Here is a 14762-nt window from a genome sequence, read left to right as displayed (position 1 = left end):
GGATTTTATGAAAGAACAGGGGCTTCCTTTTCATCTTGATAAAAATAAAACAGTTTCAATAACAGTAACAAAAAGATTGTTTTATTCTCAACCCTTTCCAGCAATAACAAAATAAACATTATCTAAATATATAAAAATTCTAATGAAGATCTGTTCACATTTTTTCCTAATTAGAAACTCACAGTATGGGGGTATAAAACTGCAAAATATCTATTAGTTAAGTCACTCACAAGTTAAGCATGTTGAGAGTCCTGCCTAGCCAAATCCTTTATGCACCTGCTTTAATCAGTTTGAACTGCATCACATCATTAAAGGTATATATGCACACAGATATAAGCAATGATAATCTAAATTATTAAGGAGTTTTATGGTTACCTTAGTCTTCTGTGGGAAAGTAGATAAGCTTCACTGCCTTCAAGGACTTTTATGGACAAACACTTCCACAGCTTTGGTCAAATGCACATGAGTGTAACACTGAGCCTGATGTTTATGTGCATTAATTTGTTAGCTTCTTGCAATTTCTGCAGACAATAAGCTCATTCAAGGAAAGGTACCAGCCAAATGTGATCAGTTCACATATATCTACAGTCTTAGTATAAAATAAAGGATGAATGGATATCTGGTATTTAAAGCAGAGGCTCATGCACTATATAATAAGTGGTTAGATTAACAAAGATCAGTTGTATCAAATTAACTAAATATCAGCAAGGAAAAAACTGTCTTGGTACATAAACCGAGTAATGTCACTGGTAAACATCCTTCCTCCCAAAAATATTTGCTTTTCCAGGCTTGTTGCTTAGACTGTCATTCAAGGGAAAAACTCAATCAAAACAAAATTTTCTTTTTGGAAAGTACTGTATACAGGCTCTGAATATGGGTTTTCTATAACTCAAATTACATTGTGCTCCCTATCAAATAGTCACATAATTAGATTACTGCCACCAAAGAAATACAAGAAATACATAAATTACCCAAATTTTCCTAAATTAGCCAAGTTACTAACCATTATCATTTAACATGTAAGGCAATCATACAAGCAATGCTACTTGTGTTTTGAAGTCCTTCTAAAACAAGTAAACTTAACTACTTTTTCATTGCAACATTTTTTTTTCCACGATGCATCCAATACAGCTTGTAATTTTCTCCTTAACAGCAAAAGAGATCTCTTTAATTTCACTGCAAGGCACATAGTCTTCCCTATTTCTATGGAAAAAAAAAAAATTAAATTGCATTGTTTCTTTAATTATGTTATATTATCTCAAACATTACATTTTTCAATTTCCTAAAACATAAATACAGCAGCACTGCAACGGATCACATTCAACGGTCAAGTTTCTCTATAGGCACAATATTGCAGCCTAAGAATCCCCGTCCAGACCACTGTCGAGGAGTCAGTGAAAGAGAAACTTTCTGCTCATTGCGCCTCACAGTGACCTGAAAAAAAATTTGTTTTAGCACATACTCTACAGTAATTATTACCGAAGTGGTCACTGATGACACACAGTAACTGCAGTTCTTGGTAATCTTGCCTTTCCTTTTCTTTAATACATTCTGAGTTTTTAGGATGGCATGATCCTATGCTTAAAATTTCACACTTGCAGTTTTTTTCCCAGAACACTGGGTGAGAGAGAAGGTACTTTTTATATCTTTAATATGAGTTCACCATCAAACATGTAATCTTTTAAGCTTTGAAGTTATCATGATGGTGTTACAATGGCACATAACTAAGAGCCCTCTTTTTAAGTTTTCATTTTTACAAAAGCTCAGATTTATGTAAAATAAGCCTGTTACGATATCCATAGTGCTATCATTATTTTCATTACCAATAATTTATAAATAGCACTGCTGCAATTATTTTCACTTTCACTACCCTCAGTGTTATTACTGCTATTTGAATTACAAGGTTTAAGTTTTACCAAGGTTTTCTTGGAAAACATCTACATAACTCTCACCCTGTAATTTTTAGGCACATCTCTTCAGATTTCCTACACCAATTTGATGAGTATAATAAGAATCTAATGCTCACCTGGTTTCTGCCAAAATACTAAGTCCTCTTTTCATAACTCATTAGAATGACTAAAAGTTATTTTAGTGATTACCACACACACACTATTTAAATTTATACTGCACATTGCTCCTTTAACAGAAATCAAAATCTTTCCTACCTGGATACTTGAATTAACTGAATTCTGCACAAGCTGCCCCACTGCTGCCAGACCCCTGAAGTTTTCATAGGTAATGGAGCCAAATTTCGTAATCTGATCTCCTTCATGTAAACCCTGTTAAGAAAGAATACACAAACTCAATGATTATAAAAACTGTAGCCCCTCAACTTATCCGCTGCTTCAAGTCTTGTCTTCCGATAAGTAACAAATCTAATACGCAGGAAAGATCTTATATTGCAGCCTTAGCTTGAACATTCATGATATCTCACAGCCTACAGTAATTTTATATTATTTCCAGCCTACACCAAACTTCACACTACTCATGCAAACAAAGAGATTTATCTGCAAAATTCATCACACCTTAATAGGCAGGCTAGCATGAAGTAATCATAACAATGAAGCTAATAAGTAAAGATGTTTGATAGGTCCATGTATTTCTGTGTAAGGTATGTAAACAAAATCCTAGTGAAACTTTTAAACAGGGGGAGGGAATTGGAGTTCGATAACACTGAAAAATCAAAAAGTGCATTGGGAAGTGAACATAAGAACAATATAAAAAAAAGTGAAAGAATAAAGCTTTGTAGTTGAGAGCCAAAAAGACAATGTAAAAGAACCTTTGGTATTATCCAAAATGACCAAGCACTGGAGGAGGAGGAGGAGGAGGAGGAGGGGAGGAGGAGGAGGAGGAGGAGGAGGGAGGAGGAGGAGGAGGAGGAGGAGGAGGGAGGAGGAGGAGGAGGAGGAAATCCCCTTGATTAAACATCAGTTCTCAATTTCTGCATCTCACAAACAAGATTCATGAGACTGCCAGTTCTCAATTTCTGCATCTCACAAACAAGATTCATGAGACTGCCATTTCAACTTTCTACTTGCCTTATTACTACTCTGTAAAAAATAAATACTAATACTGTATTATAATGCAAAAAGTATTAAATTCTGCACAAGGTGTTATTCCTCTACAAACAGAAAAGAATGATTACCCACAGTAAAGGTGTGCAACTTGTAGGAACAGAATTTTAACACCACAATACAGTGCAAAACATGAAGTGCTGTACTAGAATACTTGAGCAAAATTTTCAGTAAGGTATTGAATACTGTGAACAAGTAATTGGATCAACATAAAATGTATGCTCTGACTGAAGTTCTTAGAACCAATAAAAATTAATGTAATAAATTTTTTAACATAACTTACCGCAACATTTGCTGGTGATCCTACAATAACATGATCTATTCGTAAAAATGGCTCAAGATTTGGAGAAGGTGGTGGCACATTAATGCCATTAGGATCTTCCTCAACTGTGCGAGCCTGACTATGTAAGGAAACAAGTCCTTCTTCAATACGACGTAAGAGTGCTGTATGATCGTTTTGCAAACCTGGAAATGGAAAGATAAAATTTCACTCACTAAAAACTATATGATGAATATCAAATAATATATATATATATATATATATATATATATATATATATATATATATATATATATATATATATATATATATATGCTCTATATATATATATACTGTACCATACAATGATATATATTGTGCCAACTATGACAGAGGTAACAAGGACACACATGACTGTCTACAGAAAATAACTACATTCATGAATACACCCAAAAAAGAAGATAAAAACTGTAACAAAAATGTACCAGATAATCTTCTGGAACGATAGCAACATATGAGCTATAAGGTACTGTTACTGCAAAGGAAGATGATATTTTTATGATAAAATAAAGCTTTATATGTACTTACCCAGTAATTACTTAGCTAAGAGTATTTACTCGAACGGCAGCTTAAATTTTGAAATTCGCAGTAGCAATTCTTTTGTTTTTGTGTACGTGACAAGACCACATCCACTTTCGGGGGAAGAGGGAGGAACAACTAAGCCAATAGACCAATTTGTTTATGCAAAAAAGTCCAAGTGCGGGGAGGAGGGTGGGCTCCATTCCTAATTACTGGGTAAGTATATATAAAACTTTATCATAAAAATATTTTTATACAAGTACCTTACCCAGTAATTATTTAGCTGGTTCCACATTGAAAGGAGGTGGGGAATCACGGACAGTAAAATAACAATTTACATATGAAAGTTAATGGTCTAAACAAGGCTAACACTGAGACAATGTTTGTTGTTTCCTTATCTGGTGAGAGAGCTGTGCAGATAATTACTGCCTCTGGTTGGCACACATCTCGACCTGTAGAGACGTGACGGTATAGTCAGATTTTCTCTACTGAAGTGGGATATTCTGCGGCGAAGGAGTGCTCCTAAGGCTGACAGAACATACAGCAGGAACTTTGTGAAGATGGAGAATACCGAAGGTCAACAAAGCTCAGATCATTGCCCCTGCCCAGGGTGCAGTACCAAAATACAAAAAAAAAAAAACTAGTAATAGAATCACCTACACCATAAAAATTAACATGACCACTATCCAACACTAAAAGACTGGTGGGCACTCCACTGTTGTACCTTCCAAGCTTCCCCAGAACTCAACGCCATGAACAAGGCAAAGAGCTAAACACATAGGAAAGGGTACTCCCTGCACTTCCTCACCCATCACTATGCCAGCCATGAACATCGGTCCTAGGGTACTGCAGTTTTCGTAAATAGTTTCCACGTCCTGCAGATAGTGCATTGCAAACACCGACTTGCTTCTCCAATACATTGCTTGAAGAATGGAGGATAAGGAAAGATTGTACTTGAAAGCTACTGATGTAGCAACTGCCCTAACCTCATGAGCTTTCACTTTCATGATTTTCAAATCATTTTCTTCCACTTGGGAGTGAAATTAAATAATAAGGTTCCTCGAACAGAAGGAAATAGCATTCTTAGATAAGGGTCTACAGGGATTTTTGACTGAGCACCATAAATTAGAAAATTGCCCTCTAATTTTCTCGGTTCAGTGCAGGTAGTACCAGGCAAAGCACTCTTTCTTCCTCTTCCATGCCTAAAATATCAGAGAAGCTCTTAACTGTGAAGGAACTAGGCCAAGGGTGTGAAAGGGTTCTCGTTCTTCACAAAAAGCAATAGGAAGAAACAGACTGCGTCTCCATTGAAAACTGATCCTTCTGTCAATCGGCAATTTCACTTACTCTCTTCACAGTGTGGCCAGTGCTACAAGGAAAATAGTCTTCTTAGTTAAATGTCGCTCAGAGGAGGGAAAGAGAGCATGGGTTCAGGCGGTCCTTGATAACCATAAGTACCACATTTAGATTCCCAAGCAAAAATTCTCCTCCTTTCATCTGGTGGTGTTGAAAGACTTAGTCGTCTGAAATATCTGATTAGCAAAATGAGCCCGAGGCCTCTGTGAAGGAAAACAGAGCTGAGCATTACTCTGTAGCCTTTATGGTGGAAAGAATTCCTGAGAAGTCCTCAAGAAAAGAAAGAAAATCCGCTATTTGAGGATAGATGTCCGAGAACATGAAACTCTGTTTCTTCTGCCAGGTCTAAATAAACTTCCACTTTGCCTGGTAGAGGCATTTGGAAAGAGGCAAGTCTACATTTGGCAATGGCCTCCACTGCCGATCATAAAAAACCCTTAGCTCAGACAAGTCTACTGACAGTCAATGCCTGTCAGGGCCAGGGTGGACAGGCCTTAATGGAAAATCACTGCAGTGCAGTTGTCTGAAGACTTGGAATGAGAGATCTGCAGGAGATCCAGAAAGGTCTAGGAACCATTCCTTCTGTGGCCAATAGGGGCCACCAGAGTCATTCTTGTATTGCTGTGAGCGGTTTTCTTGAGAACACCCCTCATCATTCTGCGTTGGAAAAGTGTAAGGTCAGATTTGACCAATCTTGAATCATCGCATCTGTTGCCCATGCGAGAGGTCGAACAAGGAGCAGAACAGAGGTAGGCAGGTGATTTAGAGCGTTACAAACAAGTCAGAATTCGGTTGTCCTCGTAATCTCAAGGTTGGAGCACACCCACGACTGTCTAATGTCCATTCTGTTGAAGGACTTGATTCGGCAACATACTTCATCCACCAGGACACTGCATTTTTGCATTGGATAAAGCCTTGTGACTAGATGGGTTTGGTTCTGGTCTGCCCAGTAAAACACATCTCTTGCTATTTCGCACAGAGAAAATGAGTGCATTCCCCCTTGACGTCTTATGTAGGCCAGGGCAGTGGTGTTGTCTGCATGCACTGCGACCGTCTTGTTGCAGACTTCTGTTGCAAAATAACTGAGACTCAGGTGAATTGCTTTTAATTCTCGCAAGTTGATGTGAAGCAGTTTCTCCTTCGGGAACCAAATTCCTGAGATTTCTCGGTTCCCAAGAAGCGCTCCCCATCCCAGAACTGACGCGTCGGAGAAGAAGTCTAGGTCGGGGTTCACTGGGAGAAGAGATTTCCCCTCCATCGTCTTTCTTATGACTTCTACCAACGCAAGTCCTCCCTTGTTTCTGCTGTGATAGGAAAGGAGTGAAGATCTTGATGTACTTCCGATCCCAGCAGGCTCTCGAGTAAAACTGTAGTGGCCTCATGTGCAGACTTCCCAGTCTTACAAATTGCTCCAATGAGGCTAGTGTGCCTAAAAAAAAGAGTTGCTGTGCACAAATGAAGGGCAAGAAAAGTCCACCTTCCTTAAACATTCCTCCACTCTCTCGGGGGGATGGCGAAGACTGAAAACTCTGAGTCTATCGTATCCTCATATAGAGAATTCTCTGAGTGGGAATTAGTTGAGATTTCTGGAGGTTCAATAAGTCTCAAATCTTGAGTCATGCAAATCGACTTCTGTAAGTCCTCCATGCATTGATCATTCATTGGAGAATGAAGTAGCCAGTCGTCTAAATAAAGTAGGATCTACCCCTGATAGATGTAGCCAACCTGTAGCCTATACTTGTGTGGCAGTCGAGAGGCCGAAACGAAGAGTTCTGAATTGATAAACTTGGTTCCTGAAGACAAAACTGAGGTATTTCCTTGAATCCTCGTGAATAGGGATAGGAAAATATGCATCCTGCATGTCTATGGAGATCATCCAGTCACCCTGACAGATGGAAGAAAGAGCCAATTCTATTGTTTCCATTTTGAATTTTGTCTTCTCTACAAAGGCATTCAAAGCACTCACGTCTAAAACTGGGCTCCATCCCCCTGAAGACTTGGGCACTACAAAGAGTCAATTGTAACACCACATCAACTTGGAGTTCCTGACTAATTCTATGGCCTTCTTGCTGATGAGAGAGGAAACCTCCTCTGAGAGGGCTGAATACCTCTCCGAGCCTTCAGAGTAGGCCGTCAATGCAGCGGGAGTGGTGGTCAAAGGAGGCCTATCCCTGAAGGGGATAGAATAACCCTCCTTAAGTACTCTGACTACCCGCTGGTCCACCCCTCTTGAACTCCATCTCTCCCAGAAGAGGAGCCTTGCAACCACTGGGGCATGGAAGACTGAGGTCTCACTTGTAGGTTGACGATTTAGTTGATGACTTCTTGATGGCTCGGGGTGTGAACCTAACTGATCCTCGGGGCCTAGATTGAGATCTCTGCCTGCCCCCCAAGAAGGGCCTAGACAGCAAGGGAGAGAAAGTCCTGGTGGGTTTTGTGGACCAATCTCTGTCGCTTCATCGACTGTGTCAGGAGATCCTGTGTGGACTTCTTATGAAGGCTACAAACAATCTCGCTAACGGTTGTCTGCGGGAAAAGATGATGTTTGTCTAGCGGGGAAAATAAAAGCGCTGACTTTTGGGACGAAGTAACACCTTTAGATGTAAAGGAAACAAAGTTCCCTTTTTTTGAGCAAGCCCATTGCGTAAAGCGAAGCAATCTCCTGCGAACTGTCCCCGACTGCTTTGTCCGAGCAGGAGAGAAAACCCAGAAGTTCCGACGAGTAATCAGGCGGAAGCAATGGCTCTTGAACTTTCTTGGTGAGAGCGCCTAAACACCAGTCCATGAAACTTAATACTCCAAAAGTCTCAAAAAGACTTTTTAGGTGGTGGTTCATCTCTTGTGTCGAAAAGAAGACCTTTGCTGACTGTAACGCGGATCTACGGCCTGCGTCAGTGAGACCAGAGAAGTCCCCCTGGGAGGAGGCAGCCATTCCAAGGGAAGGAGCTTCCCCAGTAGCATACAACAAGTAGACCTAGGAAGATGAGAAGGAGGGACACTAAAGCAAGCCTTCCCCTGCTCCCTCTTCTCGGAAAGCTAGTTCTCTACTTCAATAAGGGCCTTCTTGGATGAGGACGAGAGAACCAACTTGGGTGGTCCAGCAGTGTCCGAAGGCTGACTACTCATCATGAAAGATGAAGCTGGGGACAGAGGAGCTTCAAGCACGAAGAATTCGGAGAAATTCTGGAGTCAAAACTTCAGAAGCGACGCGTAAGGAGTTGTTGGAGAATCTTGATCTAAATCCTCTTCTTCAAAGCGAAACGGAACAAGGGGCATCGATGGAGTGCCTTGGCAGTGGATGGTCCATGAAAGAAGATGCAAGTGCCTTCACAACTTGCTGAAGCATGGCTAAGCTGGATCCAAATTTGAGGCGGACTGACAGTTTGTCGCCTAACTAGATGAAGTTAGAGCTCTAAAGCAAGCAGCAAAACATCAGTTTGAAATGGCAGCAGGAGGGGACAATGCCTACAATGGGGAGGCGGCGGCAGCATCAGGAAATCAGGCACTGCAGGGCGCTACAGGCAGTTCAGGCACTTCAGGCATGGGAGGCTTAGCGCTGCAGGAAGTTTAGCCGAATCAGGCGATTAATTGAAAGCAGGCGTTCCGGGTAATATCACGGCACTCAGCGCTACTGGGCACTTCTTAGATGAAAGTGACTCAGGCTACGTTCTGGCGTCCAGGAGAATGTTCAGGGCTGTCCCACTTACTGCCAAAGGTTGAGGACTAGAGGCTCTCAGGCTTTTGCTGGAATCGAGCTAGATCCTTGAAGAAGAACGCCTCTTCAGGACGGGACTCTTCAGGAAGAGCCACTGATGCCTATGTGTACGAAGAATCTCCCAAACCAGGCGAGAGCTGATGCGCGTCGAGGCAGCCTTTCAGCGGCTGTCTCTTGATGCAACCTGAATACAACAGAGTTGGTCGAGGTGACTGCGCGGGCAGGCCCACTGACCTCCTTGGGCTAACAGTATGCCTCCTTCCTGGTTCAGGGTATGGCAAACCGATGTAGCAGAATCAGTGGGATGAACAGCCACTTCCTCCACTAACACTTCACTTTCACTTTTCTTTCAAGCTTATCCGCCAAGGATGTTACATGGCGCCCTAATGGGCCACTATACCTACCACCATATTAATTCTCTGTTTAATTTATTTTCCATGCTGGTAAAACGATTGGGCTCAAATGCGAAAATCAAAGCAGGAGGTAGAGTGGTCTAAGGTATTACTGATACAGGGAAACAGGAATGACAGGAGCTACAGCAGGAAGGACACATCGCTAGGTCTAGGAGTCGTCTGACTAGCTAATTTCTCGCTGGCTTTAGCGACTGCCTTCCTCTTGCAATTTCTAATTTATTCAAATGAGAAGTCAAAGTCTTCCATTTATGTTTGTCCCAATCCCTACATTCGTCGCATGTCAAACCAATGGTAAAAACTTGCCCTTTGCAATTTGCGCACAGGGTATGAGACTCATGGGCAATTTTCGTTCACCGGGTATTGCCGGAAACTGGAAGAGCTAGTGTCTGGCATGCTAACTAGCTAAAAAGCCACGATCAGTAACAAAAAAAAACAATAAAAAAAACACAATGGCGAAAGGCTACCATACAAAATACTTCACTGGATGGAGAAGATAAAGCAATGTCAAAACCAAGCTGCTTGTCACACAATGTGAGCGATACCAGCGAAGAAACAAAATGGTCTAATGGCTTAGTTGTTTCCTCTCTCTTACCACAAAGTGGACAGGTCTTGTCACCTACAAAAACAAAAGAATCACGCTACTAACATATTTCAAAATTTAAGCTGCCGTTCGAGAACAAACTCTTAGCTAAGTAATTACTGGGTAAGTTACTTATATAAAATATAAAGTTCCACAAAATACTTCACTAAAAAACTATATGACTGTACAAAGAAATACTATTCAGTTATCTTGGTACTTGCTAATCTTCATTTTACTGTCATTTGGCATTAACCAATAAGACATTTAAAAACTGAAGGCACGTTTCACAGAAAAGGAAAAGAGTGTCAAATGAATACTACACAAAAAAGCATGTAATCTGACTGGCTGAAGGTTGAAAATAAAGAGCAAAGTGAAGGATTAGGGACCATATCCCCCAAGATACAGCAATGTTCATCCCTCACTCTCACAGTGGTACAAGATTTCTGTATTTATAAATTCTATATTATTTTTCCCTCTAATACTGAAGTAAGAAACATGTAAGATGAAAGTTCAAGAATAAATTACAGCAATCTACTTACACTTTATTTGGTGACGGGCATGACGTACTTGATAGACATCAATATCAGACCGAGGGTAACCTTCGTTATCTGTTAGAGGTTCTCCCATCCCCACATGGTTCTGGAAGAAAACATAACCTACTTATTAAAAAGGTACCGTAATTATTTAGAGAGGCTTGAACTCCCAATGCGTCATACTAAAAAATAGTAGTAATATTCTTATTTACAATCAAAATTTTGAATAAAAACAAAATGTAAAATATCAGTTACATTAATACCACCTGCTGGAAACATGAAAAAAACCACAAAAGATGCATGCATCACTTTTCAAAATACAAAGTATAGTACTGTATCAATAATATCAGTTACATTAATACCACCTGCTGGAAACATGAAAAAAACCACAAAAGATGCATGCATCACTTTTCAAAATACAAAGTATAGTACTGTATCAATATCATAAACATACATAAGCTACATATGGACACATTTATCACACAGGTGGAGGTAGGTAATGGTTACTATTGAACCTCCTGTTACCATTTACTTAAGCCTAGTCTAATAAAATAGGTCAACATTTAGCAATGCAACCTTTCAAAGAGTAATAATCCTGTCCTGGAAAAACTAGAGGTGGCCTAAGCCCTAAGCAATAAATGTAAGGTAGGTTATGGGAGGTTCTGGGATACTACCTTATGAGACAGAACACTAAACCCCTGATTAGGCTTAGTTACGGAAATTAGCCAAATTCTAGGCAAGTCAAGGAGGCTCCAGTGAAGGTTAACCCTCCTGTCACCATGCAGTCATGCAGCTTCATAGGTAAAGTTAGATTTGGTCATAATACATCCCTGTAATTACTGTTACTGTTGCTGACTACCTATTCTGCAGACTATGTAGAAACTGTCTACTCAAATGTTATAGTCCATTGTTACAGTTAAATATTATATTTCATAGTCTAAGCTATGTGATCCTTCAAACTCCTGCCAACCTGCTGGATTATCCCAAATTTTCTATTAATTAACTAGACTTAAGCTTGGTAAAACTTAAGACTACTACCACACCCCTGTGTTTCAGCAACTATCAGTTTATGGATGGGTGCTGTGTTTAGTGCCATTCCCTAGGGGATGAATACAAAAACATAAGCATAAAACTATCAATATCATAAAAACAAAAGGCCTAAATACAAACAAAAACATAAGCAGAGGGTGGTACACATTACGATCACCGACTACAGTGTGAACCAGGCTGCAGTCATATTCTTCAGTTTACCTTAAGCCTTTTTATATGGTTCTGGAGTAGGCTAAGCCATTCGTGATGTACTGTATTAAGAGATAGGTAGCCTAAGATGAAGGATTTTATGCATTGCTGCAACCTATATCAGGTTAGGTGAAGCATTCAAAGGGGAAGGTTCCTGGGAATCAACCTTGAAAGTGGCTGTGTGCTACATTAGATTGGCCTAATGTACGTAGCTTAGCCATCTAGACTAAGCCTGCTGAATTTACTGTCAGCCTAACATTTTTATTAGCTTGCCTAGGCCTAGACATACACCATCATGATATACCTTAGCCTAGCCCTAGTCCAAAAGCAGGCCTAGTGGTATTGTGGTATTTCTAAGTATTAGCTCCACACGGACTGTATGGAATGGTTCCACGAATACAAAAGTCATTTGGGAGCTATATGTTCAAGAGGGGATTGGCTAAGGAAATCTATTATAAAAGGGACCATACTAACCTAACATACCCTAACCTAACCTAACCTAGTAAGCCATGTTACTTAGCTGTGGGGCTTTGCCCCTCGGACCTCCTGGTGAAGGAAACATCACTTTTTACCAAAAGTTCCCCTCTAACACTGTGCATGGGCAATGGCAAAAATATAATCAGTTCCGAGGTTAATTACAGATTAATTACAGTCGAGAGACAAAAAATAATGGTAAATTCCTGATAAGCAACCAAAATACTATAGAGAAAGTCGAATCCAACGTAATACCTGACACAGAGCTAATACTTGGTTCTCCAAGTATCATTTTATAAGTTGCCAATATACGATATGAACTGAACCCTACATTTTTTGGTGAATGTCCAGAAGAACTCCGCATGCATAAAGTACCAAAATTAAAAGTAAAATGTAATATTTTCATATTTAGAAAGCGTTTTAGACCACTTCTTATGATGAGGAAACACTCCACAATTTTTGCCATATTAGCTATGGAGGGCATTGGGGGACAGGTGTTGTCTAACCTTATAAGTCAAAAATGAAAATCATTCGATGGGAAACTAGAAACACTTTTCTGAGAAACATTACAGTAAAAACCTCATTTTAACTAACTCAGTAAGATCAAGTACACGAAGTGCTACTGGGTAAACAAACGACTTAGAAAATTTTCGAGGATGCCGATTAGATAATCATTAATATCTCGGATATGGTGAATCTCCTCAAAAAGTGTTCAGAGACAAAAGTTTTATTATTTATATTGTGAAATTATAGAAAACACCTATTTTTATATTCACCATGAGTTGTTCTGGACATTGACCCATTTTTTAAACAAGCTCTTCATAAAGTATTTTTTAGTTTAACCAGACCACTGAGCTGGTTAACAGCTCTCCTGGGGCTGGCCCAAATGATTAGATTTATTTTATGTGGCTAAGAACCAACTGGTTACCTAGCAACGGGGCCTACAGCTCATTGTGGAATCCGAACCATATTATGACGAGAGATGAATTTCTATCACCAGAAATAAATTCCTCTAATACTTCACTGGCCGCTCAGAGACTTGAACGCTGGGCCAACAGCGTGCTAGCCAAGCTCTTCATAAACACAAGGCTAGGCCTACACGCAAATGATAAATAAAAAATTGTAGGCTACCAAAAAATTAATCAAATGAACCTACAACTTATTGGGTAAGACAATAACAGGGCTGCCATCCCTCCGCAGCTAATACGGCAAAATTTTAACCAGTAAGGGTAATTCTAAGTATTAGTTCTGTGCCTGTTTTTACCTTGGAAACTGGTTTTTTCTACACTTTTAGGGCCTTCTGATACTGGCAGTGCATTTGTTTGTTGTTGGCCAAATGGAATGTCCCTTCGCCGTATTTGGTACTGGCCCAGGGGGGGCAGTACCCATACGTAACAAGTTATTGCACTTGTCGGACAGGATATGAACTGTTCCAAACAGACGTAGCCGTACTCTGTCTCGTGAAGATCGCTTATGGAAATCCCGTTGGATGGACTTCAGGGGTTAATTACATTTGTGAGACAAAAATTGAAGGTAAATCCATAATTAGTAACCAAAAAATTGTAGAAAGAGTCAAGTTAGTAGGAAATCGCCGCCGCGGAGCTACTACTTAGATCTACTCCAGTACTTCCCCTAGGTTATGTTTGCCTAGGCTAGGTTGGTACTTCTAGGTTCATTTAGTGCCGTATCATTTCCTAGACATTTTTTGCATGAAAGACAAATGGATGGCCGGAGTCGTATTGGCAACTTATAAAATTTTACCGGCCTAGTACCTAGGACTAGGCTTACGAGGCCACCTATGCCTACTTACGGTTTTCAATACATCCCAAAGTTCTTTGAGGGTTTGCTCGACTTGATCCTTCTCTCGCATCAGGCCCAGAACAGTTTCCCTGGAATACGTCATACTGACACCATTGTTATTGTTACTAGAGTTGTTGTTCATCGCTGAATTTGGAATAATCATTCCACTCGACTGACAATGACTTTACTTGATGCGTTACTTAATACATAAGACTAAGGCTGAGCCAGTTCACATGAATCAGCAAAACAAAACATGACGGGTTTCGGTCTCTACGCAGAAGTAAACAAAGAGTTTTCAGTGATGTTTCTCTCTCTCTCTCTCTCTCTCTCTCTCTCTCTCTCTCTCTCTCTCTCTCTCTCTCTCTCTCTCTCTCTCTCTCTCTCTCTCTCTCTCTCTCATAGCTGATGTCATTCCATATACAAACACTTCCCCAACAAGCTATCCTACAGTATTTCAAAGAGCATGAGTTTTTGTCTCAGAACAGTTATTGATAGAATCAACACTATCTTATTTATCTTGAGTTCGGTCCTCTTTATAGTGACTAAAGGGAGAATGCATTTATAGACAGAGCCAAATTTATGAAATCCTCATCATTATATTATCCGGAAGTCTCTTTTTTATCGGTTCTAGCGATTGCGATTAACCTGAAATTCTTCTAAACAGGAAATAGTAGTGTTGCAACAACTGATATTGTGTTTCATCAATATCACAGTTATTAAATTATTGCTTTTTTCATGCT

The 14762-nt window shown here is 40.0% G+C and overlaps 1 protein-coding gene across 1 annotated transcript; it reads right to left on the bottom strand.

Moving 5' to 3' along the window:
- Positions 1 to 59: 59 nt before the first annotated feature.
- Positions 60 to 14358, bottom strand: LOC136845716 (26S proteasome non-ATPase regulatory subunit 9). Its single transcript, XM_067115906.1, has 5 exons — positions 14033 to 14358; positions 10516 to 10615; positions 3358 to 3539; positions 2166 to 2279; positions 60 to 1434 (listed from the first exon to the last, which is right to left on the bottom strand). Exons 1-5 carry the CDS (start codon positions 14183 to 14185, stop codon positions 1321 to 1323), a joined length of 663 nt encoding a protein of 220 aa, XP_066972007.1. The 5' UTR covers positions 14186 to 14358; the 3' UTR covers positions 60 to 1320.
- Positions 14359 to 14762: the final 404 nt, after the last annotated feature.

The sequence above is a fragment of the Macrobrachium rosenbergii genome, chromosome 2 (assembly GCF_040412425.1).
Source record: "Macrobrachium rosenbergii isolate ZJJX-2024 chromosome 2, ASM4041242v1, whole genome shotgun sequence".
Taxonomy (NCBI): domain Eukaryota; kingdom Metazoa; phylum Arthropoda; class Malacostraca; order Decapoda; family Palaemonidae; genus Macrobrachium; species Macrobrachium rosenbergii.
Note: the sequence above shows the minus strand (reverse complement) of the source record. Positions and strands in the feature narration are given on the sequence as shown.